The sequence below is a fragment of the Scaptodrosophila lebanonensis genome, unplaced genomic scaffold (genome assembly GCF_003285725.1).
Source record: "Scaptodrosophila lebanonensis strain 11010-0011.00,11010-0021.00 unplaced genomic scaffold, SlebRS2 tig00000136-arrow-arrow-pilon, whole genome shotgun sequence".
NCBI classification, from domain to species: Eukaryota; Metazoa; Arthropoda; class Insecta; order Diptera; family Drosophilidae; genus Scaptodrosophila; species Scaptodrosophila lebanonensis.
Genome location: NW_022060586.1, coordinates 1,828,030 through 1,854,143, shown reverse-complemented (window position 1 = coordinate 1,854,143; position 26,114 = coordinate 1,828,030). Strand labels below are relative to the sequence as shown.

Sequence of the window (26,114 nt, the reverse complement as noted above, 5' to 3'; positions counted from 1 at the left end):
TAATGTAATTTAGTTATTTAATTATTTACAATTAAATATTTAAATTACGGCCCTAACTGTTATTGCTGGGTGGGGAGGTCTCTTCGCCGGAGTCGTGTATGGCTAGCCTGCCAAGGTAAATTCTGCGCAAGTCTATTTGGATGGTTCCGAAGCTTAAACTGGTACTTTGCTTTCACCTTGGCGATTTCATCTTTAACAAATCCCACATTTAAATTCCGTACAGTTTCACTCCGTATGTACCTGGGTCCCCAGTGATGGTTCTCAGTATGTTCGATTGAGATCTCTCGATTAACTCTAAATTACAAAGAGAAGCGTTTCCCCATAATTAAGAGCTATATGCCCATATTGGTTTGAGAACTGCATTGTACAAAAGAACTTTGTACTCCAGTTTTAGCTGTGAACGGACTTTTATAAGCCAATGTGGATTAAAAGCTTTTAGTTTCAGTTGATCTCTATCCAAATGGACACCAAGGTAGTAACATCGTTTTTTTGTGGAATATTGATGTTGTTTAGCGACAATGGAGGACAAGTTTGTTTCTTTAGGATAAAGGTGACATGTTTGCACTATTGCTCGTTTACATGTATGCGCCAGTCTGCTAGCCATTCTTCTATGGCCACGAGGTGAGATCATAAGATAGCTCTTGCACTTGGAGCGACTTAGGATGGCATCAGCCAATGTCGAAATTGTTGTATGACTGTTTGTTGGTATATCTGCTGTGTATATGATATACAGTGTCGGTCCAAGCACGCTTCCTTGGGGTACACCAGTTTCAATTGGATGGTATTCGGAGTGGAAATCTTTGCATCTAACTGCGAAACTTCTTTGCTGACTCCAGAATTTTATAGATATTCTGTGGAAGTAATATTTTGCTTTTGTGAACTAAGCCATCCAGCCAAACGCGGTCAAAGGCTTGGGCGACATCCAGAAAAACAGCGGAGCAATATTCTCATTTTTCAAATTCATTTCGTATCTCAGAGGTTATTCTGTTGACTTGTTCAATGTTTATCGCGAAAACCAAATTGGGGATTTGGGATTGCAACCAACAGTGCAATGTAGATGCTGCTTGATGCGATTAAGGAGTAGTTTTTCGAATATGTTCGATAGGCATGGCAGGAGACTGATAGGTCTATATGATGATGGCTGAGACTTGTCTTTTCCGGCTTTATGGATAATTGTGAAGACGGATTTTCTCCACTGCTGAGGATAATAGCCCCATTTCATCATGCTGTTGAAATTGATTATGAGAAAATATACTGCACAGCTCGGCAATTCAATGATCATTTTTTTTTTTATAATTCTTTTTTACTCCACTTGGGAGCTTAGGGCTTCTACAAGCGCTTTTCTATCGAACTCTATTTCTGGCCGTCTGTCTAGCTGTGTCCCATGTGATGTTGTTATGGGATTAATTCCTGAAGGGTGGTCCGTCGCCAGGTGCATTTCTCCTTCAAATTGTGCTAGCCTGGGTGGTTCCTTTAGAGTTATCATGTTCCATTGTCCGATTCTTGCTCATCGAAGTGGAGTCGTTTGGATTTTATTTCGCTTGTATCAGTTTCGGTAATCAGTGAATTGTCAATCGAGCTGGTGATTGGCCAGATGCGACTTATCCCAGTGGTGGGGCTGCCACCTGTCGCCGCCGGGGAGAGGCATCTTGGAGGGGTTACTGTTGGTGCTGTCCAGATAGCATGGATGGATGTGTATGGTGGTTATTAAAATGACCACGACGTTGAAGGCATGTATTTCGGGGAGTTTGTCGAGAGGAGAAAGTTAGTTCGGGGGTCATGCTCTCGCCATGAGTGGGGCTTGAACCCACGACCTCTTGTTTGGTGTGCGCGTGCGCTATCCACTACGCCACCGAGGCCCTAATCATTTTGGGGGGAAATTAAATCGTGGCCCGGCGCTTTTTTTCCTTTGAAACTTGGCCCTTAATGGCACTTGTAACTTCTTCTGCTTGAAATGCGATAGGCGTGGTAGCTTCAAGAAGATTGGTTAGTGGGAGCACAAAGCTATTTGTTGCTGGATCTGGTTTTCTAAATGGGCGGCAAATAGATTTGCCTTCTCTTCGTTGCTGCGAGCCCACATTCCTCTTTGTGTACGTAATGGTGATTCACTCTCGATCAGTATATTTAATGCTATATTTGCTTTCAATTTTATACCGCATATGTTTATGAAATGTAATAGATTTAATTGTTATTAACTAATTTGAACATGAGTGGAATAATTAGATTAGTTGTTTTATCGATGAATTCATTTTTATAATGTCTATCTAAAGAAATAGCTTTTGATTTCCGCCCAGCTGTGATTTCCGAAGCTGTTCAGCTGAGAGAGCAAAAGGGGTCATTGCACGCACCCACAGCTGAGCTGCTTGAAGAAGTTATTTTGCCTTAATGTTTATTTGTAGCTGTTATTTTCTTTGAATGTTCTTGTACACAATCTCTTTGTTTGGTCCATATGCAGGTGTTTTTTGCTAGTTCGTCTGATGCACGATTTTTATTTAAATAATATAATTTTTTGAGGGCTTGCATGGTAAGTGCTGTAATGAACACCACCCAATTGCTGACGAGCCAGAGCCGGATCATAGCGTGCGTTAGGCCCATGCCTAACATCAGTACAGTTGTGTGGTTAAGCCGCTACAAGTACAAGCTCGGCTTAGAGGGCAAATTCCATAGTGCATCGTATTTGGGGAAATTTTGCCCTGCAGATAATGGTCTCGTCGTCCGCGTAGGATATGACATCGTGACTATCTGCCCCCATTCGCCGTAACAGCTGATTTGCTGTTAACATCCAGAGTAGTGGGGATAGGAATATTGTTAAAAGCGCCCTGAATGTCTAGAAAGGCTACCACGGAATATTCTTTAATGAATAATGAACTCCTCTTTTAGACACCAGAAGTTGGAGAGCAGTGTCAGTTAATTTTCCTTTTCAATAGGCATGCTGAGAATTAGATAGCAGTGCCGAGTCAATAATCTGTTGGAGATGAGTCACTAGTAGGATCCCCAGTGTTTTAAGCACAAACAAGGACAGGATGATGGGCCTAAAGTCTTTTGGTCTTTCCAGCTTGGGGAATGAAAACAACTCCAGCTGACCGGAATGTGGTTGACTTTCAAGCAGCCTCTAAGCATCACCAGGAGGCACGAACTTATGTGCTTTAGAAAGAACTGAAGATGGGCCACGATATTTCCGTCTGGCCCAGAAGATTTGTAGGTCTTGAAAGTTGTAATGGCCCAGGTTTTGCGATCCTCAGTCACGATACTATTTATCAAACGGGGGATGGCTTGTACTGGGATACTCGGTGTACCCCGGGAAGTAAGTGCCCATCAGTAGGTCGAGCGAATCTTTTCAGGAGTTCATCCATCTGCCGTCTGGCGGCATCGGATGTGGACTCGACTGGATTGTTAAATTGTTTGCTACTAATGATCCTGAGATTGTCGAGCTCAGACTACCAGGGTGGTTTTCGACCTGTCCTGAAAACAGTCTTTAGGCAGGCTTTGCTGAGTGTTCTTGTGTTTTTGTGAAGTCTGCGACTAAACTCTCTAGCTCCTCCCTAGTACCAGTCTAAGGTGGGGCCACTAGTCGACCCTTTTCTCTTAACAGTTTCCGCACGAAGGTACTTAAGCCTAAATTAGATAGTTCTACGGTCCGAGAATGGATGGTGACTCACTTTCCACGTTAGTATTCTGTCGAAGAGGATGTTTGATGCTAATGCTTGGTCTAACACCTCACATACGGATCAGCCTCTTTCAACCTATCACTACTACCCCATTGGCTATGGTGAGCATTGGCATCTCTCTCATGGATGATGCGCTTGCTGCCTTACTATGGAGCAGGTTAATTTGGAGGACCTGCACCATTGGACAATCTCCCGCCTTCCTCCGTGGGTGTCGCATCAGCTTCCCCGTTGGTGTCCTCGAGAAGCTCATGCTCGGTATAGAGGGGACCTATTGTCGCCCCGTAGTCCGAACTTGTGGAGATGTCGTCGCGTATGTCCGAATTGGGGCTCTCAATGTCGACTTCCACTTCTTCCTTACTGGCTGGTTCTATGGCATCGCTGTTCTCGGCCAAATTGCTTCTGAGTCAGCTTTATACTCATTTAGCCAGACATAGCCGAAGTTGACTCTCCCTTCCTTCTTGCTGCTGTTCGAGGCAGTCGTTGTTGAGCAACATTACGACCAGCATTATAACCTTGTTTATGGCTTCGGTGCTGATGACCTTTCAACCCTGGGTTTCCAAGTTTGGGTTGAATAGTTGGAAGATTTTCAGCACAACCGCCTGCGTAATCGGGGCACCTCCGCAAACGATAGTGACCAGGATTTTCCTTGGGTCTTTTGCTTTTTCGACCCTGTGTTTGGGTCTTCTTCTATTGATCACTGACATTTGGTTGTTTTGATCTGATAATTCAGCACTAAATTAAACAGCACCCGCCTTATTCAAAGCTTCATCCGATGCCTGCCCTGCTTCGGGTGGCTCAGTAGCATGACGTCTGAGAATGCGAGCCGCCGTGCGTCGCTCGCTGTAGCCGACTTTTATCGGGTCCGGCCAGGATTGATTAGCCATCTTATTCTCCACAAGTGTCCTCTCGGATCGCACCTTTGCCAGTTCAGAGATATTGTTCAGGTGTAGATATTGTTTTTTTGCTATTAAAGTTTTTCATAATGACCCCCACGAGTGGCGGAGAAGGGAATGGACCACCCGGAGCCGAAATCCTCGTATCCGGGCAAAGCTAGATTAGTCCGGTTCGCCCGGCTATTTGAGAGGGCCCCAGCCAAGCTGATCTTCGGCACGAGGATACCTTCATCCAGCTCTCACCTCTACCCATGAACAGATACCATTGAAAAATGACGTAACTATTGAAGAGTTGGGTTGTGTATCCATAATATCTGATCTTAACAGGAAACCGTCAACGTCAACGTACGGGACAATTGTAGTGCCATTGCCAGTCAGCTGCCTCTAGGAGCATTCAACGACCATGATGATATGTAAATTAGAAAGAAGTTATAGCCATAAGTGCAATCTCTCTCTCCCGTAGGATAAAAAGCATTTATTAGGTTTGTGCAAAATATGTAAAAGGCAGATGGAAGCATAGTCGGCCCAATAAAGTATATATATTGTTAATCAGTCTGACAAGAGAAATCTCCTGACAATGTTTGTCTGCGATGTACTCGGACACTACTCAACCGATCTCAAAACTAGTGATTCATTTTACCAGATTTGTTCCAACTATGTTATAGAAAAGCGTCAATATTTTTTTGTTTTGTGAATAAGCAGGATTGATGAAATGCCACAAATAATATTGGTTAAAAACTACGATGTACTGGCGGTGCTTCCGAAACGCAATAGGACGCGCAGACAGTAAATTAGCTGAGTCAAATTCTTTTAATATAAACTGTTCTGTGCAAAGTTTTAATAATTATTCGCATATAAGCAAATTGAGAGCCTGACCCAAATATTAAAAAAAAAAAACAAGTGGAGAAGCTAAAGTTGGGACTTTGAAATAATCAACAAGCTTGCACAGCGTACACGCACAAGCATCTTTGTGCAAAATTTGGTGTCTCTAGCTTTAAAAGTCTCTAAGATGAAGGTATTCATACGGACGGATGGCTAGATTGACTCGTGTTGTCATGGTGATCAAGAATATATATACACCTAATTTTGTTTTTACACATAAGGTTGGTTCCAGTAAAAATCATGTAAATAAAAGACATTGATCATATGCAAAATGAATCGTGCTAAATGGAATAAAGTAGTATAACTACATATAAAATTTTTAATTTTCAATCCGTAGTAAATTAAAACCGTGCATACAATGACCGTGTAAAAACAGAATTAGAATTAGTTCTACATTGTTGGATTTGCCACGCCTCCTTCTGCCTGTTACATTTTTCACCTCCCGCAAACCTAATATACTCCTGTACATTTAATGTACAGAGTATAACCATTTAGAAATATGTCGGCGTGGTATTGGAAACTACCCGAGAAAATGCAGTTCAAATTAAATTTCAACTAGACTTTCCCAATTTGTATTTAATTTCCATACGTGCTTGTGTGCGGATAAGCCCAGCGAACCGTTGTCCCGTTACAACTCAAGAGGACGCTTAAGTTACAAAGTTAGGCGAATCGATTTTTATGGCGTGTATATTTTTTATGCTTCCGGTGGCTTTACCTTTTTTGTAGTCCATGATGCTGCAAGGTTTTAGCCAGAGAACTAAATAACTAAGACAGGGGCTTCATTCATTGCTTGTTCTTAATTAATTACATTTTCGTAAATCTTGTGCTTTTCATAAATCGATAAATTACAGAGTTCGCACAAGGTAATGCACAATCGTTATGCGATTTCAGATTTGTTTTGGAAATAAAAACACTACATTTAAATTGTTCGTTTATTTCCCGAGAAAAATAAACTTGGGCTCAAATTAGAGATTGCAGAAGCTTGACCGCGCCGGCCAAATAATTTCCTCGGGGATTGATAAGAACGAGTTAGGTATGCGTAATATCTGCAAATGTTGGCGCCAGATTTCGATATCTTGAACTCGCTACCATTTTGCTTTTATTGAGCAGATAATGTACAACTAATTCGTATATTTTGGCAAGGCAAATGAATATCCACACATTCATTCAATAAATATATACTCATATAGTAGTTGTATTTGAGCCCAGTAATATCTACTAACATATTACTGGACTGCGGAACTGATACACGTTACATACAATTTCCATAAGCTTTCTAATGCACCCCTACAATAAATTTATTGATTTGATTATTCTGAATTTTGCACAAAAACAAATTTATCTTGGTTATCAGATTTTAAACTTCATACAAATGTATATATGTAAGTACATATTTTATGAAATCAAGTCAATCAACCTCGGAGACATTATAGTATTGCCAGTAAGTTATTATTTTGTACAACAATCATAAATATTGTCGTTGACAACTGAGTAGACATGTTTTTGTAGTGATATCGCACCCATAAAATTTGTCTAAAACTAAAGAATTTACAAGTCAAAACAATTTAACGCGAGTTTGTATACATATTTACATTCAGTTCACGAATCGGTTCTATAATGTGCGCAAACCATCAGTAGAACTGAAAAGGAACGATAAATACACACGCATGTATGTATGTACATATCGGTGCAACAGTGCAATAAACAACGGCAAGGGCAAGATTTGACGATTTTGCCTTCTGCCTCAAATTGTTCGTTCGTTGTTATACTTACAATATTTTATCGTGCTTGTTGTGGTCATTGTAACTCTTTGAATATTTTTATATGTGTATTCATTTACGTATACATACATATATGTAAATACCTTTATTGTATATAAAACACTAATACCTATCTTTACTTACCTTATGTGTATAGGAAAATAAAAGTTCAAAGTTCGCGCAGCATTTAAGAACGATTTAAAATAAAAAACAACAGATGGCAGAGATTGAAAAGGATCTTTTAAGGGACATCAACAGCGACGTGGATGGAGCGCTTGGCGCAGCAGACAATTCCATTAACGGAGCAACAGGGGGTGATGAATTAAAAGCCGACGCAATGGTCGAGTCATCGTTTCTGTCTGATCTATTGCGCGAAATTTTTTATAGTCCCATGAATCTGGCATTACTTGCTATAATTTGCTTTTTGGTATACAAAATCGTGAGAGACCGTACCGAAGTCCCCAGTGTGAGCGCACAGAGCTCAGTTGAACCTGCACTGCCGAAACTGCGACGAGATTTTACAGTCCAAGAACTGCGTTCCTACGACGGAAATCAACCAGATGGTCGTGTATTGGTAGCTGTCAATGGGAACGTATATGATGTTACTAAAGGAAAACGTTTCTATGGGCCAGGTAAGCAACTCCAAATTGCTAGTGATTTTTTGATGCAGTAAACGCCGGTCACGTATGACTTATGTATGTACATAAAATCAAGAAAGGAATGCTAGAGTTGAGTCGGCTCAACTCTTAAATACCCTGTACCTACTCCCACAAAAATAGAAAACAAATTTTTCAAATTAATTTCAAAAACATTAAATTAATTTAATTAAATTGGAAATATTCAATACATACATACATAAATTGACCCATATGTTTAATTACAATTTTAACAGCATGCCCTTTACATCAGAATCGTGTCTATGTGTGTTTGTGTGCAGTACAGATGTGCATCCAAAAAAACCACAAACTTGTTCTTTCCTGAACTTAGTTTGGTTATTCTAGCTCTAAACTTTCTATCGACTCGTCTTGTCATCCTGATCACTACTATATATACTTATGTATATCCTTCTGTGTGTTGCAAAAATTCGCACAAAACTAGTATAGCCGTATACCCCTTTGGGTACAGGCTATAATGAAGTGCGCTTGAAAATGTCATAACATCTTAAATATCAGTGAGAATGTAGTGAAAACGTCAGCTTGACTTCGGTACTGTGGCGCCCTAAACGCACGGCAAATCAGATTTATTTTACACCGATCGATTTGAAAATCATGTATTAACGGAATTTAAATTGTATTTGATCGATTGAATATAATCACATACATATGTATGTATATATTTAGATATAATTAGACAGCAAGTGAAAGCGTTAAAATTGAATAAGATTGTTTTGGATGGTAACAAGAAATATAAGTGTATCCATGTTCAGAAGACCGTTTTTGAATCCCAATGTTCGTTGCTGCTTCCGTCTGCCCGTAAGAAAATTATTTTTGTCTTAACATTTAAATGTGAGCTATATGATATGGTGATTCGATTTAGTTCGAGGGGCTTGTAAGATTACATAAAACCACTACTATTTAAGATAGTTTTAAAAACAACCAACTATGTACCAACTATCACAAAACAATTTAATATATTTAAAATAAAGTTTTTAATAAACAAAATTAATAAATATATAACATTTACATCAATATGTCTGTGGATGTATGTCTATGCGTGTCTATGTGCATACATTTCTTTTCCGTTTTTAATTTATTCCGTACCTACAGGGTATGGGATCGCTATCTGATTACGTTTGTAAAAAACTTAAAGTTTATGACAGGCAAATGGAAACATCCTCGACCTCAAAACGCTTAATACTCTTAAGCAGCTTTTAAGGATGGGTGGATGTAGACATGCCAATCTGTCTAGGTTCCGAAACCGGCACAGAGCCCAAACTTGGAATGTAAGCTGTCTAATCCATCCAAAATAAAATTCTCTTTTATATGGAACTCCCGTGAAAGTGAAATGTTTTAAAATGTATATCATAAGGCTTTCGTTGCCGAAACTATTTTATTTACTATTGAGATACGAACGTTATGTTCCTTTAATTTTTTGTTATATTTCGCAGGAGGCCCCTACGCTACATTTGCTGGACGAGATGCTTCACGCAATTTAGCCACGTTTAGCGTGGCGGCTAACGAAAAGGATGACTATGACGATTTGAGCGACCTGAATGCTATGGAAATGGACTCGGTAAACGAGTGGGAAATGCAATTTAAGGGTAAGTTATTAGTGCAAGTATTTCAAGTATGCGGTGTTTTTAAAATTGATGAACTATTTTTTAGAAAAATACGAGTTTGTGGGTAAGCTGTTGCGCAAGGGTGAACAACCAAGCAACTACGATGATGATGAGGAAGACGAGAATATTTCAAGCATTAGCGATGTTAAAAAGCAAAACGAAAACATAAATAATTCTATCAGCGATGGGCAACAAAAAAGTGATGACTTGGAAAAATTAATTACTAATGCTCCCGCAGAAGATGCAACACTAAGACAGAGAGTCGTAACTGGAAGTCACATTACACTAGGAGCAAGTTCCACAACAAATATTGCTGATAGCGAAGCCAACTCCACCGATTGTTAATAATACAAAGAAAAGAAAAAAGACCAAAAAAAAAAAATATCAAATGTCATACTTATACTTTTAACGCATACGTGACAAGAAAATGACTTGGCAAAACACATTTTGCATTCAGCATTTATGGTTGATTCCTATGCGTTTCGTATACTTTAAAACTTCACCAAATTAAGAATTAGACATAAAAGGTGGAAGCAATAGCACTAGAACACAATACAAGTCCAGTACCCACAAACGCATACGTCGCAATGTGAAAAAAGGAAATAGACAAAGGCTATTCTTTCAAACAGGCGAACAATTTTGATCTAGCAGACAACGTAACTATTGTTTGGATCTGTCTTAAATAGTAATTGTGCGGATTTTCTTTGGAACAATAATCCATTTACACTTTTAGATTATACCTAAAACATCATTCATAATTAATTGACATTGGAATTGTCGACATGCACTTGGTGGAGGTATAAAGATTTTGAAAGTTTTACTCTTTAATACCTTTTTAATTTGATATCCAAATTAAAGTTTACATTAATTGGTGCTCCGTCAAACCCTTTATTTTCGAAAAAATTGTAACACATGTATGATTTAAGGATTCCGGTTGCAATATGTATAACATAATTTTGTTGTATAATAAAAATTGTAAGTTTGATCATCCAGAAAACAATTTTTTGCCAATCTTATGACCAGTAAATATCTATGCATTTTTTACAGGAAGGGAAACGAAAGTAAGTGTAACACGTAAGTGCTTACTGCTAAAAATGATTGAACCAGATCCGACTGTTTTATACAAATGCTTTCATAAGACTAATCAGGGTAAAAGCAATAGACGAAGTGTCGAAAATAAATTTTATTGTAGCTGTTTATTTGTTTGGGCTTCTTTTTTAATTTTATAAATTGTTTCCCATTTGTATACTTTGTTATGCGATTTGTGACATTTCCACTTGCCGTTGCGACGCATGTACGAATGGCTTGTTATTCCTTATGGATTTATGGCAAGTGCATTCTTTTAGCACTTTCTGTACATCGTCTATGTCTTTTCCACTTGTTTATACTGTCCACAAAAAAAGCTTTAAAAAGTTAAAGTTTACCCACCTATTTATTAATTTAAATGTTCTTAAATATTTGCCTCCAGTACAACATCTCCCAAACAGTTTATTTTATTTGAATTACATTTATTTTTATTGCATAACACAACGGTTAACCTATTTACATACATACGCCACTCTAAACAAAGTTGTATACTGCAAGCTGTTGCAGCGATTTCAAATTCTCCCTTTTGTTTCTTTTGTACGATCGTATATCGACGTTTAAGGCACACTGGTTGAAGTTTTTTTGTGTAGAAAGTATTTGGCTGTTGGAACTGCTCGACTGTAACATTTCCCCCTTTTTCTTTAAAGTGTGCTTCTCAAATGTTTCCTTATTCATTTGTACATATATAAAATTCTACTTGTTCCTCAATACCATTTGTGCGATAAAAATATATCAAAACAATTTGGGGAAGTTGTAATTATGATTAAACAATTTTATTTACAGTTGTACCTACAATTAGTAATATTAGACTGTCGCTATTCATTGAAAAATAAAGATTTTGGTACTAACAAAAGTTTTGTGGATTAAGTTTATGGTCACCAAAAACCATCAGACTGAAAGTTTCCGCACTCTTGTGCTAGCTAAGCATCCAGTTAGATGATTAGCCTGTTTTGACGTGGTATTTGTTCCTACGAATCGATAATAACAATTATTTTACCGATCCCAGTAATTTTTGTAAAACTAGAACACGACGCGGAATACCTCTTGGCAGCCCTATTGGTAAAATTTCGCAACATTCGTTCCCAAAAATCTGTTTAAAAAACAAGATAATATATAGCTTCCTTATAGTATGGATTTATTTTATATAAGCACCAAAACAGGGATCTATCTCTTTTTGCTTTCTCTTCGTTTCTTAGCGTCTTTCGAGCGTTTGTCCTTTTTCTCGCGTGGATCGACGACACGATAGCGACCTTTAACACCTGCCGGACGGCGTGCTCGACGTGACGCTGTATGCTTCTTAGCCACCACATAGGTAATTTCTTTCTTTTTCTCCTGTGCCTTCTTATATATCTTTTTAAGCTGGTTAACTTTCTCTTGGGAAGTAGCATTGGCATTCTCCATGACTTTCTCGGCCATTTTTTTAGCTTTCGCCAAACGCTTTACAGTTCGTCGCTTTTTGCGTGCCTTAGCCTCCATTACCTTCTTAATTGGCCGCACATTAAGTTCTTGCACTTTGCGTTGGTATTCCTCTTGCAATTCTTTGGGCACTGGCTGTGGTTTCTGCATGTGCTCCTGCTCATCTTGCACAAACCAAGCAGGTAAATGGTCATCATTGAAGGCATATCGATTCCAGGCAGCATCGATAAGGTCGCGTCGTGTTTTCTTACCACGTATAAGCAATGCGCCAAGTGCAAGCTCCTGCTCGTTAAGACGTATCTTCTTAGGCTTCGGTTCTGTAAAAATGATGAACAGGACCTTAGTTTCATTAAATTAAAGCATATCTTATAAGGGTATGAATTTTGGTATTATTTTATTTGTCCTCTTTTGAAAATAATATTCCGCCATTTGATTTACTTTTTTGCAAATCACAATCATCGACAGGAATAGCACTATTATTTTATTAATATACATACAAGTATGTATGTATTTAAAACTGAACACGTGAGACGTATCTTAATTAATTAATATGTAACAACGGTTTAATTTTTGTATTTTGGGTATACCGATATATGTAAAAACAAAACGTAAAATGAATCAAAACAGAATTGAATACTCTTTTGTTATAGGGCTCATTTATTAGTTGATAAAAAAAAAAAAACAATTGAAAGCCGAGTTGATAGTAAATAGATTAGGTTCGAATTTTTAGCAGTCTAACGAAATTATTCTTGTACAATCTACCAGTCTATACGCGTATATTATATATAACATTACTATTTATGTTCAATTTGTTGTCTGTCTTACCTTTAGTCACGTTGCCATCCACTTTCAATTCATCACTTTCAATCTCTTCGTCCGAGTCTGACGATTCGGAGATTTCTTCCTTTTGTGCTTCATGTCGGGCACGACGCTTAGCCTTCTTTCCCAGCAATATATTTGAGCTGTGGTCGGTATTAACACCCAACACGGAAACACCTTTTGCTTCATATCCTTTGGCCAAACTCTCAATGTCATGGTTCTCTTCGTCATCGTCAGATTCAATATTTTGAAGGTTATCCTTTTCATACCACAACTGAACGCGTTGCTGACGCTTTGTGTCCTTGTCACGAAAATCGCCCGAACGAATTAGTGGGTGATTGTTGCGTGTCTTCTTCTTATCCTTGACACTGCATTGTGTATTATCATTGTCGCTTAGACAGAGACCATCGCGGTCGTAATCAACATCACTTTCCTCATCGGCACTCATTTCGGGCTCATCATCGTTCTCATAATTTGCATCGTCATCCATGCGTTTGTCATCCTTGTCATATTTAATGTATTTGGAGAGCTTTGGTTGCTCTTGAATCTCATTCTCAACAACATGGTCTGGGTTCACATCGAGCATGCCAACTAAGTCTTTCGTTGTAGATATGTCACTTAATTCGAAGAGTTCATGCTCTATCTCTTCTACAGGTCCCTCGTCACCTTTGATAACCATGTTGAGGTTCATTTTCTCATGCAATTTGGCCTTGGATTTTAGTGTCTTCTTCCGCTTTCGTTTCAACTCCTTTTGCTCTTCGTCTGCTAAATTTTCTATTTCATGCTGTAATTCGGTATCCTCCATGTCTTCAATTTCCTCCTGTGTTAAGGGTTTGGGCGCAACTTCTTCAGGTTCTTCGATAACCGCATCCAGTTTAGTTTTATAAAGATCTTCTCTAACAACTTTCCACCAAAGCAACAAACCCTTAATATCTTTCCGACCGAGCACCTTCAAATCTTTGCAGCATTCCAGAATCTCTACAGTAGTCTTTTTGTGCTTTCTTATGCGCTCATCATCAATGGTAATGGAAGCTATGCCTTGCAAAGCGGCTAAAGCATTATCCGCTTGCATGAAAGTACTAGCGGCCATACTATTCCGCAAACTGATATCCTCTTCTGTATAACCTTCAGCTTTTATTCGTTTACGCTTTTCTGGATGCAGTAAGCTACTTTTCTTCTTATTCTCCAAATCGAGCTCCTCAAACACATACTTAGCGTCGAGCAGCCGTGGATCAATGCTATTGGGGGCCATGTAGCCCTGACATACGACAAAAATCTCTGCTGATTCTTTTCGAGATGCACTCGGCTTAGTTGCGTGCACCTTTTTGAACAGTTGTTTCAACACCCACAATAAGGCATTGTAGTCCTTAGACCGAAACACTTTGGTCACGAAGTAACCGCCCTTACGTAGGAACTGTGTTCCCAGTTTGAGGGCATTAAGCGTAAGGCAGATCTGTTGGTACGCGTCGTAAAGCCAATTTCGACCCACATTAGGTGCTCCGTCGTGTAATACCACATCGGCCTTCCATGATTGCAGCTCCTTTGTCAGTGATTGGCGGCATTTCTCCGTCGTAATATCCTCAACGAGAGAAATGCAGCCAGCAATAGGCCGTATGGGAAACAAATCCACTCCTATGACTATACTTGAAACAGGCATATTCTGTTTAGCCACCTGCATCCAGCCGCCTGGAGCGGCACATAAATCAATGCATACTTGCGACTGTTGCAGAAAACCGAATTTCCGGTTCAGCTGTATCAATTTAAAGGCGGCACGCGAACGAAACCCCGTCTCCTTGGCCAACTGATAGAACTTATCCTTACGTGTTTTTCCAACTTTCGTTTTCTTTCCCATTCTGTTTATTTGATGTTAAATAGCAAAATGAATTAATAATAGGACCTATGTCCCAGCGTGGATGAGAGTACACGTGCTTTTATATAGAATATAGCGATGTAATAAGCCATCCATACATTGGTGATTTTATTTAAAACAATTCATCGATTTTTTTGTAGAGATATATCGTCGATGAATCGATATTTGCCTCATACGCATTGTCAATGATTTGGTTTGTCTGGTCTCTTTCAGTAGGGTTAATGAACAAACTGCTTGGAACTTTTTCCGCACGACTACATATTTTGAACACGTAATATCCACGTACGAGTTTGTCTGTGTGCCTGTCGGTTTCTATGCACATTGCTTTTTTATTCATTTATAGATATCTGTTTGAAAAACCTTTAAATATTCTCGTATCAAATCCCAATACAATACATATACAATTAAACAATTTAATATTTCTTTATTTAAACGTATCAATATTTTTAAATGTAATATCTCAAATAAACTCTAAAAACAATCACATTCTGTGAAGATCTCGTGTATCTTAAAATGCCAATTATGCAAAACATAAAATTAATTTTATCTCGATTTTAACAAATGCTTTATTAAATTAAATGCTTATACTTCGAAATTGTGCAATTGGAACAAAGGATATACATATGTACATATGCACATATATTTCCTTGCTAGCAGTAACGAAAATTAATTCTATCGACGCAATATTGATATCATTTCCATCATTCCGGCCTATCGTTGCTATTTTATCGCACGCATGTGTGTTTCGCAACAGGGTCTGGCTTTATTTTGAAATTTATCCATCAATTCGGTGCGTTTTTTATTTATAGTTTTTACATGTGAATACTAAAATAAACTATGCTTCGCACTGTTATATCCGACTTGGCGCGTTTGCGGTGTGTATGTTATACTGAGTTTAATTCTGTTGGCTTAACTTTTTGGTTTTATTTAGTCTGGGCAATGGCAGCGTTTCTATTACACAAGTTCGTGAGAAAGGCCATCTTAACCGGCCGCGTCTACGCAATCCTCATTGGTTTTTACGCAAAAAGCGCACAGTATGTACTAATAAGCTTAAACAGTTCGCAGACAAATAATGCCGTCATTAAATATTAGGTGCACGATGACTTTGTTACATCGGAGAACCGTAATTTCGTCAAAGAAGTGTTACACCACACTTATAACTCATCAGCTTTGACCAGAGATGAACAAACTCACGAAAAAAAGCTGACTAACGAAACAATTCCCGAAAAACAGCCCTGGTCCCAGGAATTACGCCGATGCGGAGTAATAGCACGCAAAATTGGCCAATACCCATTGTGGCTTAAAAATGGAGAAAAAATACGCACCACCCTATTGCAGGTTGTGGACAATCATGTGATTAAGTACGTGCCACCTGAGGAATATCGTCCGACAAGACGGCCAAATGTGCCATATTCAAAAAAATACGGCTGCGTTTTAGTTGGTGCTGAAAGCACTGATCCTACACTGTTAACTAAAGAATATTGTGGGTTATTTAGTAATTCAGGTGTTATGCCAAAAAAGAATGTGGCACGGTTTATGGTTTCGCCGCAATCGGCCTTAGAAGCAGGCACACCTCTGAATGTAAGGCATTTTCGCGTTGGCGAATTCGTTGATGTGCGTGGCAAGACGTAAGCAAAGCAGAAACGACTTGGATAAAATACGATTTTAAATTCCGTTTATTTACTAGCGTGGATCATGGCTTCCAAGGAGTGGTAAAGCGTCACGGCTTTAAGGGTATGCCCGCTTCTCATGGTGTGACGAAGACCCACCGTCGTCCTGGCAACATTGGCGGTGGTGGCGAAAAGGGACGAGTCTGGCCTGGCACTAAGCTGCCTGGTCACATGGGCAACCGCTGGCGCATTACTAAAGGCTTGCGTATTTGGCGCATCAATACTAAATACAATGTCTTGTGGGTGCAGGGAAGTGCTGTTCCGGGAAGCACAAATGGTCTGGTCTATATATATGATACGATATTACCTCTACGCAAACCAAAGGATGCGCCACCAAATTATGAGGATAATACATTGATAGAAGATATTTGGTTCGAACAGGTGCATAATTTCAAGGATGAAAGTATAACATATAAACCAGAGTAATCCAGATGTATGCAATAAAAAATATTACAATTACGGCATGCGTAATCTGCTTTAAATGTTTTTCAACTTTACAGTAGATAATTTGACTTAACCAAACACATGACAGTTAAATAAACCATGCTTAAAAAGAAAACAAAAGAGAAGGAATTACTACATACATTACATCACAAAATAATACAGTTCGCACTCTCTTTATTTTTGGTGTCATACCGGCTCAAACCCGTGGGTAAATTGGAAAATGCATGTTATCGCAGGTCCCATAAAAAACTCAAAATTGCCACTAATGTTCTGGGAAGCTGAATCAATTTGTGCCTCCCAATCGTCCATCTATTGTAGAGCCGACGAATTGCAGACAGTCGGGGACGACACCGCCAACGTTATCTTAGTTCCACTAACTATGACAGTACAGCGGTTGCAATTGTATCGTCTTTGCTTATATGTACATACATATGTCGCACTATGAATGGAAGCTCTTCAGGAAAACCATTACGCTAATTTCTAGAGTCGAAAGCTCAGTTCTAATAGAAATGACGACTTTTATACATATGGCCGCGTCTTGATCGGCAGGGCAGTAGTTTATTTCATTTACATCACTACGTGAAACAGCTGTTTGACTGACGGTAGGATAGCCGAACTGCTCCAATATCTTATTTTCCAAGACTTCGTGGCGATCCAATCCGCCCTCGCCAATTGCTTCAATTGCATGTTGGGATTTATGTGGTTGCTTGACTGAGAGATAATAAACTAGGTACGAATGACTATGTATCTTGAACTTGGCAAAACCGGAAATATTGCGAACGGAGAGACTGCTGTGTGGATGATGGTAAAGCCATAGAAGAAGGGTAGCGGCAAGACTGCTCAGATTGCATTGTCGATTATAGCGTGGAAGGGTCAGAGCTGTTTTGTCTGTCCCCACACAAAATATAATTAAAATTTTCAATTCTAATAGCACAAATACACTGCAGAATTTGTCAGTAATATTGCACTGTATTTTAAATATCTTGTCATTCATGTGTAATTTCCTATTTTAAGTCCCTGACAAATGTATTTAAAAATGCGTGATATCATACACGAGTCTTTTTTACCCAAAACACTACAAGTTTTTTATTAAACATTGAATAACATTTAAATAAATAAAAGTACCCACGATTTTTAGATTGCTTCAACAAAATGCTTGCATATTTGATGAAGTCCATGTCGATTTTGTCAAGTTATATTATTATTTTTTTTTTTTACATTCTTACATTAATATCAACTGCACATTATTATGCGGTAATTTATACATACATAGAGTAGCAGATTAATACAAACTAGTTAGTTATTTACACACGAACCAATTGTACTATTTTTATGATACATTTTTCAATCGCAGAGAAAATAAGAAAAAATAAAAGGGCTGACTTTCTTGATTATATTAATTTTAAAATTTAGACATAATTGTGACGTTGTTTCAATTACTGTTGCTGCCTAAAACCCTGGTTTTTTCATTCGGTACTTTCTTTAGGATCCTCACAGTCATTGCAGGTACCGGTATGTTGATATGAACCGCTGTTCAGATGATTGCTTGTATTAACAGAGTGACACGTGAGGCGCTTCATATCTTCACCGGCGCCTATATGGATAGACTCAGAGGGCACGGCGCTGGCGCTGCTGCTGTCAGTCGAGGTATTTGCTTTTGGCATACAGGCACACGAATCACAGACACGAACATCCATTTGCCAGCCTCGTTCCGGCACTGGCATGCGCGTTTTAGAGCAATCGCTGCACACAGCCTGGCCGCAGGATCGACAATGATGCCGTTTGCACTCACCAGGCGCTTTGGTTTCGCTGTTTGTCGTTCGTCCAGCGAAAGGCGGCTGAGGGTTACTGCGCAATTTTATATTATCTTCCACACTAAGACGACCTGCATGTTGTGCCAATGCTAGTTCCTCTGCGTTGCCAAAAACATCTTTGCAAATGAAGCAACAAGGTGATTCAGCATCGGGCACCCAATAAAATGGGCGTGCGGTGTCTTTAAGAATTTCTGAACAAGAGGTGGTACCTTGAAGACGTTGTGCATTTCATTAATGTATATGAGCTCGTACTTACCCTTAGGATATTCTATTGCTACCGCAGCCACTGTACTGATGGTGTTGTAGATGGTTTCGCCATATTTGCGAACTAACACATCGCCTTCATCGTTAGTCGGCTTGGATCCTGTGCGTCAAATTAGAAATCTTTTAAGTATATGCTGGACATCTGTGCATGCAATGCATAACTATCACTATGCCAATACTTAACCCAAAAAAATATATTCTTAGATCTATACATACACACATTCATCATGCAAATAAATAATAAATATCTCATACCAGGTGTTATATCCGACTTGCGGCGCAGCTGTTGATAGCAATCATTGCAAACACGAACCGGTTGCAACCAACCGCGGGCTGGCACCGGAGCCCTGTGTTGACTACAGGTGTGGCAAAAACCCTCACCACATCCTCGGCAATGATGTTTTGGCATACCTGTTTTCTCAAAGTTACGTTTGCAGGCATGACAGAGCTGAAATTTGAAATTTAGTTTTCTTCTTGGAGTAAAACATAACATTATTAAGAACTACGTACAATGATTTCATTATTACATCGCCAATAGCTAGGTGCTACCTTGTCTGCTATCCATCCGCTCAATGCCTTTGCTGATGGTGCCGATATATTTGTAATTGCTTCGCTCAAGTAATGAACGCCATCGAGCATTAGTTGAGCTGAATGTGCATTGCCGCGCACGACTGCATTACCACCTTTCCACACATGCACCACTTGCACCCTGAGGAAGATTAAAAAGATCACCTGATAAGCGGAGGATGTTAGTTGACAGCCTATTCAAGTTGGCTTCACATTGAATTAGACATCGTAGAAGCCAGCTGTAGGTGCCGTGGATTTCCAGCTCTGCACCAAGTTCAATATTTTTTAGAAGCCACCAACAACAACAATTTTAAATTTGCTGATAGCCATTCCAATATAGACTCCTTTCATCATACTCGCCATATATGTAATTGTGGTCTTCTATTGGTTCATCCCCAGATGGAAACTAACTTAACTTTTAAGGGAAGGCTCTTAAGTATTACTTTTGTTTTCGCATACAAGTTATGTCGGGTGTGCCGACTTTGAAATTCTCTGTACATATAGTATGTGTAGAATATTTATAGAAATTTACAAAAAATAAAATGGAAAAAAGTGACGAATTTGTAATATTACAAACATTTATGTGATCGATTATACCCCCTTGGAACTCACGTACAGGGTGTATAACCGTTCATTTACATAGGAATTGTGTCTATGTGAGTCTGCGGGCAGAAATTACAGTAATGCTAAAACTACCTTACAAATTGACCGATCATGATATTTGCCAAAAATTACGGGAGGTTGGGCGTTACGGAAAATCCCGTATAATCGTCTGTATCTCAGACTATAATTGCTAGAGACCCGAGAGAAATTCTGCCGTGGGTCGCAGCCGGCAGAAGCCGAGAGTCGAGCGAGCCGGCAAGCAGAGTTGACTCCAAACAATATAATTATCTGTCGTGTAGTATTTTATGAGGAAATATCTCCTCTTACACCGCAATATCGGATAGATGACGCCTACACACTCATTTTAGTACATTTTAGACAATGCGTCGCTTAGGGATTATCAGATAGTGACCGTTGCCGAATTTATGCTTAAGTGATTTAGTAAGTTCTTTTATTAAAGAACCTAATGAGTTCGGTCTTGAAATGATATCTAATTAGGAACTGAAAATATTGCATTATAATAATTATTCAATGAGACAAAGGATAAATGAAGTGGACTCTTTTACAAATTAATGATAATCTTACCGCACCACTGAGGCCTCTGGGGACTTATTGCCATACCAGTACTGCCGTGCCCGATAAATCTCTCCGCAATAGGGACACTCAATGACATCGCCCTTCCACATATATTTGGCCAAACCTGACAAAGCACTATCAGTTTGCGATTGCGCCCGTATACTGACCACAGTCTCCTTGCCATTGTTGTAACACTTTTTGCACAGATATTCCTTGTTCTCGTATTGATGTTGATAATTGCATGGATGTGTATTAAAGTGTGATTCGCCATCGCTCATATGACCCATTGAACGTTGGCAGCGTCGACTGCACGATTCGCAGTGCACCGGGCAGGTGAAATACTGCTCGGGAAAGGGATTAATGGCTTTCTCAATAATGTCCCCGGCAAACTTTTGGTTTAATAATTTCATAGCCTGGAATACGACTGCGGGCTTACGAGGAGAGCGCACAGCTGTGTTCTCTATTTCCAAGCGCAACACATCGTTGATTTTAGAAAAATTGGTCTGTTTGTCCGCTGGTGTTTGAATTCCCACATAGCGCAGCGAACTAAAAGCATTCGTCTCTAAGTTGAGCAATGCAAAATTGTTGCGCAATTTATCCTCGGCACTCTCGGCAACGGCTGTTGGAAATATAAAAGCCTTTATATAAAGAAAATAACACAGAATGTATGTTTATGTTCTTAGGCCCTAATAAATCGTTTCTACTTTTATACATATTCGTAGCTTGTATAACTCGTATTATAGAAATAAGTATTGTAGACTTGACTGACTAAATAATATAGAAACAAAATCCCTTATGGGCCTTTTTTAGACGGAAGATTATTGAATATACACCTAATTCTGTTTTTACATAGGTTTGACTTAACACGGTTTGAAAAATAAAAATTTTATATATGGTTACACGCTTTATTTAAAACCATTACAATTGATAAAATAAATTAATGGTGTTAATTGCATATCTCGGGGAAGACAGAGTCCACGAGTGGCATACTCGATTCAAAAATGACTTTGACGAACATGTTGACCAGTCAAAATTCTGATTCGTGATTATCGAGGATGCAATTAATTGAAATGGAACGGAGATATCTCAAAATCAACGATTTATCACATTTTAATCGTTCGATTTGATTTGTTCCGCATAAGTTGACTATCTAAAATTGGGCTCATCCGTCGACACTTGTAACTGATTTTTTGACAAAAAATCGCACAGTGGCCAAAATTATAAACATGTTTTATTTATATGTATAGCAAATAGATTCTCATCTATTAATTATTAATTAAAATTTGATTTTATACGGATAGGAATACATTTTCGAAAGTGGGGCAGTCATATGTACGTACAATTTTAATAGGCCTACATTATTTTGTTCATTTGAAGAAATTGTGTACTTACTGCTCTCCAACGGTTTTGTATGTTGCGTTTCATGAAATATTATCACAGCAGGTCCGAGAGTGTTGCCATTGCCCATGGTCTGCAGTGCCTGAGTGAAATGCAAGCAAAATGCCTTGGACGCAGTGCCAAGAAATTCAAACATGTCACTGTGCAAACGCGGTGCGCGCGTTCTATATATCACAATGTCCGAAATGGCAAGAATCTAGACAAAAGTATAATAACATGTTAAAGTTGAAGGCTGATTTGGTGATTGATTGAAGAGACCCTGATTTACCCTGCACCAAAAAATGTTAGATAAATTTTAAAATAATACCCTTTTGTCCTTCGGTTAAAAGGTATAATAGCTGACCTTTAGGAGCATACGCATGCGTTTGTTGCTTTTAGCTGTGGTGCCAAGCAAGCCTTCTGTGTCCAGGCAGAGCACGCCTTGATCATGTTGCATGGCCGCATAAACTCCAATCGTACAGGAGCTTTGGTCCGTTGAGGTATGAAAAACCGGTTCACCACTAAAGAATACATGGTTCATAGTATGCGATTTACCATCGCCTGTGTTTCCAAATATGGAGATGACTTTTATTTTGTCCTCGCTATTGCAGGTTAGTTTTTTACAAAAAAGTTCAGGTGTAGCAATTTGTAAATTTTCATTAGCATCCATAAAAAGAAATGAACGATTGTTTGGGCTGTATTCATTTTGTACAAATTCAGATTCGTTAGTGGTAATGAACGGTATGGAATTAAAATCATTATCCCTGTCCAAATGTGGCTTGAGTGCACCACCCTGTGTGTGGAAAAAGAGAGAAAGAAGAGAGTAAAGAAATGCACATTTTTGATAATTGAAAAGTCTAAATATTTGGTAAAGCAAGTATCCCAGAATGTTAAAAATCCATCAACCTAAACTCACATTTTTGACCCATCGTGCCTATGGCCCATGACATAATGCATCGTTTTCAACGAAACTTCCAATAATTCTTTTATTATAAAAAAAGAAATAAAAATATAAGCCGACCATGCCAGAGAACTATTTATCATATAAGCATAAGTTTTTGTTTTTAGAAAATATTAGGTACATATATTCTGTATATTGCAATTGTCATGGAGATGGTGTCAGATCACTCGTGGGGCGCCAATATTGTTGGTCGAAATAGCAAGATGTGTAGATACTGCCATTTTCGCCTAATGTTCTCGGCAAAATAAGATTTAGAATTACCAGATCTGATATACATATAGGTTTTGCTGGGTTAGAGACAGAAGTTCTTGGTGCATCCCCCACGTAGTTGGAAGTTTGTGGTAAAATTAGAATTGTATATGGGTAAAGGGTAAATGTAATCAAATCAGTTCTCGCATAAAATTCTCACCACTCAACTCAAAATTTCATTTCGTTTGTTATAGAAAAGCAGTTTGATTGGAGATGCATTTGTACCGGTATGTAACGGTGACTGACATACCATCATGAAGGCGACGTAATTATTGCAAAACAGAAGTTCTACAAATTTCATACATACATACATATGTACATATGAATACAAATACGTAGTATGTATTCGACAATTCTTATTAAATGCTACATATGTATGTATGTGTTTTGTTATCTGCTTAGTTCAGGAACAAGGGAACCCGAAATACAAACATTCATACGTATGTATGTATGTATATATACATACAGTACATAGTGCACAAAATTAATTCTAGAAATTCTTGTAAGATCGACTATTGGACAATTTACTCCATCAAAAAAGTTGTAAATATTTAGATAATGTAAAATGCAATAGGTATAAATATATGCACATCCATACATACATATGAATGTACAGCGTAAACACAATGCGCAAAAACAAAAGAATTAAGAATCTCAGTTATTGCATTATATTTGTTGGAGGAAGCTTTCACCCTACTTATAGGCCAAAAATTTACCTTACCTGGAAAAAGGGTAGTGGTTGCATTATTGACGGTTGATTATTATTTGTTGAATCAAGTTTTAACATTTTTGTGTTGGTTTAGCATAAAGCGGCTCCAGAAACTTGAGAAGAAATATGACTCATAACAACGTAACGATAGAGAAATTCTTTATGATTTGTCTAAATTATCATCGTGTAAATAAATTGATGAATCAGTTGATATCGTGCGTATTGTTATATACTTCTCCCTTTTCTTTATAAAAGCAATGAACCAACACATCATGTCCATGTTAGGGATGTAAGCAAACATCGATAAGTCAGGCACCGACGTTTTTTTTTGGATAATAGTAACAATACCTTTGATTGTTTTGTGATGACGCTTAGTACCGACGTCTAAAGAAAAGCTTGTGAAAATAAGATATATCGAACGAAAGGTTATAAAATGAAAACATATTGACGTACTATCTTAATACTACTTCTTTTTTTAACGGTTAGTGGTTTTGGTGGTACTACAGCAAAAATAGCATCGGTGGATTATTCTGTACTCGTTTATGTGTCCTTTATCCATGTTTGTCTTTGGGGGTTTTCACCGCTATCGACATATTAAAGACATCTCAGAAACAGCATTTTCGACATACAATATAATACATATGTAATTTGTTAGCCTAAAATAGATGAATTCTATTGGAGGTTTCCTGGGTCGTACATTTTTATACTTTATACTTAATAGGTACAAGAGTATTGTTGGTGTTTATATATGCCCCATAGTGCTGAAGTTCATCGTACTGGCAATGTCACACGTACTTGACCGTATCACGAGCTACGCATGGGCCACGCATGTGCATATGCAGCCAATGCAGGCAGCTATTGTTAGAATAGCCGCCGCACATGTGAAAAAACAACCACCAACCGAATGCCACTTCTACCTACACCTACGCTGGAGATGCACGCACCCCAGCAACGATTTATTTTAAGAATCACTTATTAGTAATAATTAGACCTACGCACATTCTCAATTTTGTATATAAACCCTTGCATTTCAATTAATAAACGACAGTACTACAAGAACACTCGTGCAGCTCTGATCTCACATTCCCTTTCAGCTCCTCCGTAGACAAATTGTTTATATTTATTCACTCATAGGTCAAAGCATATCAAAACCAGGGCAGCCCGCTTTAGATTTTTCACTTGCCGCGTTAGACGTGTGATTTTGTGGGAATCTGCTTTGTTGGTCCACATTTGATTTGCAACAAATTCGAAGTGGTTCCGAACTGACAGTTTGCAGCTGGCCATCGGTATACCTAGACTCACTTTTCCTTTAAGGAAAGTGGTAGTGTACCGTGATTTGTCAGCTCGTTTGCTAGAAAATTTCCCTTTGGCCTGGGACCCAAATGAGTCAAGTCGAGAACTGTGCTGCTGAGAGATTTGCGATGTCTATGGCCTAGCTTGAAAGTATAAGAAGAGCCTCAGCTTAAGATATATACCTAGGTCCACAGGGCTATCGTGGAACGGCAGCCAAGCTCTCACACATTCGCAGAACTTGGCCATCATACAATCTTAAAAGAGCATCCTAACTTCTAAACTTTGGGAAAAATAAGATTCGGGTAGTGGCAGGATAGGTTAGGTGGCAAGCTAATTTACATTGGTAAAATTTCCTTCATTAACATTTAAAACCTTAATTAAAAAATATAATTTATCCTTCCCAACCGTTAAGTTCGAAAACAGTTTTCAGATTTTGCTCACTGCATCGTTGCACTTTTAAATAAAGTTTGGTTAATTTCAACCGCGACCACGTGGTGAGTTGAAACAGTTGAAGCAACGTTTGGTGGTGTGCAATGGTACAGTCAAGCTGGGTGCAGGGGCTAAGGAAGGAGGATCTGCTCCGAGCATTCGGGATCGATGAGGTCGGGCCTGGTCACATTCGTAAAAACAGCGGGCCAGAGTATTAACCCACCTGGAACAGCTAGCGGCACATAACGATAGTGTTCAGTCATGCTTGCTGAGAAGCAGAGTTAGCTTCCCACCTGGGGAAGCACCGGGACCCACAACAATCACTGCAGCCAACGAGCGAGTCCGCGCAGGAAAACTAGCGGCAGAACGCAGGCTAGCATTGCCATAGGTCCGTACCTGCGGTTGCTCTCGTACTACGCAGGAATGCTGTCGCAACAACGGTTTTGTCATTAGTGGGGTAAATCTAACTTGTCTCACGACGGTCTA

At 38.8% G+C, this 26,114-nt stretch overlaps 4 protein-coding genes across 6 annotated transcripts; 2 read left to right on the top strand and 2 right to left on the bottom strand.

Annotated features, from left to right (window-relative positions):
- The first annotated feature begins 7,017 nt into the window (after nucleotides 1-7,017).
- Nucleotides 7,018-9,835, top strand: LOC115629108 (membrane-associated progesterone receptor component 1). Of its 2 annotated transcripts, none has more exons than XM_030525434.1 (4): nucleotides 7,018-7,112; nucleotides 7,361-7,835; nucleotides 9,311-9,463; nucleotides 9,528-9,835. In XM_030525434.1, exons 2-4 carry the CDS (start codon nucleotides 7,421-7,423, stop codon nucleotides 9,824-9,826), a joined length of 867 nt encoding a protein of 288 aa, XP_030381294.1. In that variant the 5' UTR covers nucleotides 7,018-7,112; nucleotides 7,361-7,420; the 3' UTR covers nucleotides 9,827-9,835. The 2 variants fall into 2 exon arrangements, with proteins under 2 accessions (XP_030381294.1, XP_030381293.1); XM_030525433.1 differs by lacking the exon at nucleotides 7,018-7,112 and adding an exon at nucleotides 7,156-7,194.
- Nucleotides 9,836-10,968: 1,133 nt separating this feature from the next.
- Nucleotides 10,969-14,744, bottom strand: LOC115629162 (pre-rRNA 2'-O-ribose RNA methyltransferase FTSJ3). 2 transcript variants are annotated; one of them, XM_030525536.1, is made up of 3 exons: nucleotides 12,809-14,744; nucleotides 11,720-12,300; nucleotides 10,969-11,657 (listed from the first exon to the last, which is right to left on the bottom strand). In XM_030525536.1, the coding sequence occupies exons 1-2, from the start codon at nucleotides 14,652-14,654 to the stop codon at nucleotides 11,732-11,734; spliced, it is 2,415 nt and encodes an 804-aa protein (XP_030381396.1). In that variant the 5' UTR covers nucleotides 14,655-14,744; the 3' UTR covers nucleotides 10,969-11,657; nucleotides 11,720-11,731. The 2 variants fall into 2 exon arrangements, with proteins under 2 accessions (XP_030381396.1, XP_030381395.1); XM_030525535.1 differs by lacking the exon at nucleotides 10,969-11,657 and having other exon boundaries at nucleotides 11,680-12,300.
- Nucleotides 14,745-15,395: 651 nt separating this feature from the next.
- On the top strand, nucleotides 15,396-16,824 carry LOC115629132 (39S ribosomal protein L3, mitochondrial). The gene is made up of 4 exons (XM_030525474.1): nucleotides 15,396-15,547; nucleotides 15,604-15,706; nucleotides 15,765-16,300; nucleotides 16,360-16,824. Exons 1-4 carry the CDS (start codon nucleotides 15,510-15,512, stop codon nucleotides 16,766-16,768), a joined length of 1,086 nt encoding a protein of 361 aa, XP_030381334.1. The 5' UTR covers nucleotides 15,396-15,509; the 3' UTR covers nucleotides 16,769-16,824.
- A 1,163-nt stretch (nucleotides 16,825-17,987) lies between these two features.
- Nucleotides 17,988-24,135, bottom strand: LOC115629100 (zinc finger FYVE domain-containing protein 1-like). Its single transcript, XM_030525421.1, has 8 exons — nucleotides 23,919-24,135; nucleotides 22,352-22,780; nucleotides 22,003-22,204; nucleotides 20,620-21,229; nucleotides 19,375-19,573; nucleotides 19,120-19,312; nucleotides 18,857-18,964; nucleotides 17,988-18,791 (listed from the first exon to the last, which is right to left on the bottom strand). The coding sequence occupies exons 1-8, from the start codon at nucleotides 23,982-23,984 to the stop codon at nucleotides 18,253-18,255; spliced, it is 2,346 nt and encodes a 781-aa protein (XP_030381281.1). The 5' UTR covers nucleotides 23,985-24,135; the 3' UTR covers nucleotides 17,988-18,252.
- Between the last annotated feature and the right edge of the window lie 1,979 nt (nucleotides 24,136-26,114).

What these genes read in the sequence shown, in the direction of transcription:
- LOC115629108 (XM_030525434.1), top strand. Translation starts at nt 7,421, where the DNA reads ATGGCAGAGATTGAAAAGGATCTTTTAAGGGACATCAACAGCGACGTG. An exon ending in AAAACGTTTCTATGGGCCAG is followed by an intron (nt 7,836 to 9,310) that starts GTAAGCAACTCC and finishes TATATTTCGCAG; the next exon opens with GAGGCCCCTACGCTACATTT. An exon ending in GTGGGAAATGCAATTTAAGG is followed by an intron (nt 9,464 to 9,527) that starts GTAAGTTATTAG and finishes ACTATTTTTTAG; the next exon opens with AAAAATACGAGTTTGTGGGT.
- LOC115629162 (XM_030525536.1), bottom strand. Translation starts at nt 14,654, where the DNA reads ATGGGAAAGAAAACGAAAGTTGGAAAAACACGTAAGGATAAGTTCTAT. An exon ending in GGATGGCAACGTGACTAAAG is followed by an intron (nt 12,301 to 12,808) that starts GTAAGACAGACA and finishes TCATTTTTACAG; the next exon opens with AACCGAAGCCTAAGAAGATA.
- LOC115629132 (XM_030525474.1), top strand. Translation starts at nt 15,510, where the DNA reads ATGCTTCGCACTGTTATATCCGACTTGGCGCGTTTGCG. An exon ending in TCCGACTTGGCGCGTTTGCG is followed by an intron (nt 15,548 to 15,603) that starts GTGTGTATGTTA and finishes GGTTTTATTTAG; the next exon opens with TCTGGGCAATGGCAGCGTTT. An exon ending in TTTTACGCAAAAAGCGCACA is followed by an intron (nt 15,707 to 15,764) that starts GTATGTACTAAT and finishes ATTAAATATTAG; the next exon opens with GTGCACGATGACTTTGTTAC.
- LOC115629100 (XM_030525421.1), bottom strand. Translation starts at nt 23,984, where the DNA reads ATGTTAAAACTTGATTCAACAAATAATAATCAACCGTCAATAATGCAA. An exon ending in GCATGCGTATGCTCCTAAAG is followed by an intron (nt 22,205 to 22,351) that starts GTCAGCTATTAT and finishes ACTTTTGTCTAG; the next exon opens with ATTCTTGCCATTTCGGACAT. An exon ending in TACAAAACCGTTGGAGAGCA is followed by an intron (nt 21,230 to 22,002) that starts GTAAGTACACAA and finishes TATTTCCAACAG; the next exon opens with CCGTTGCCGAGAGTGCCGAG.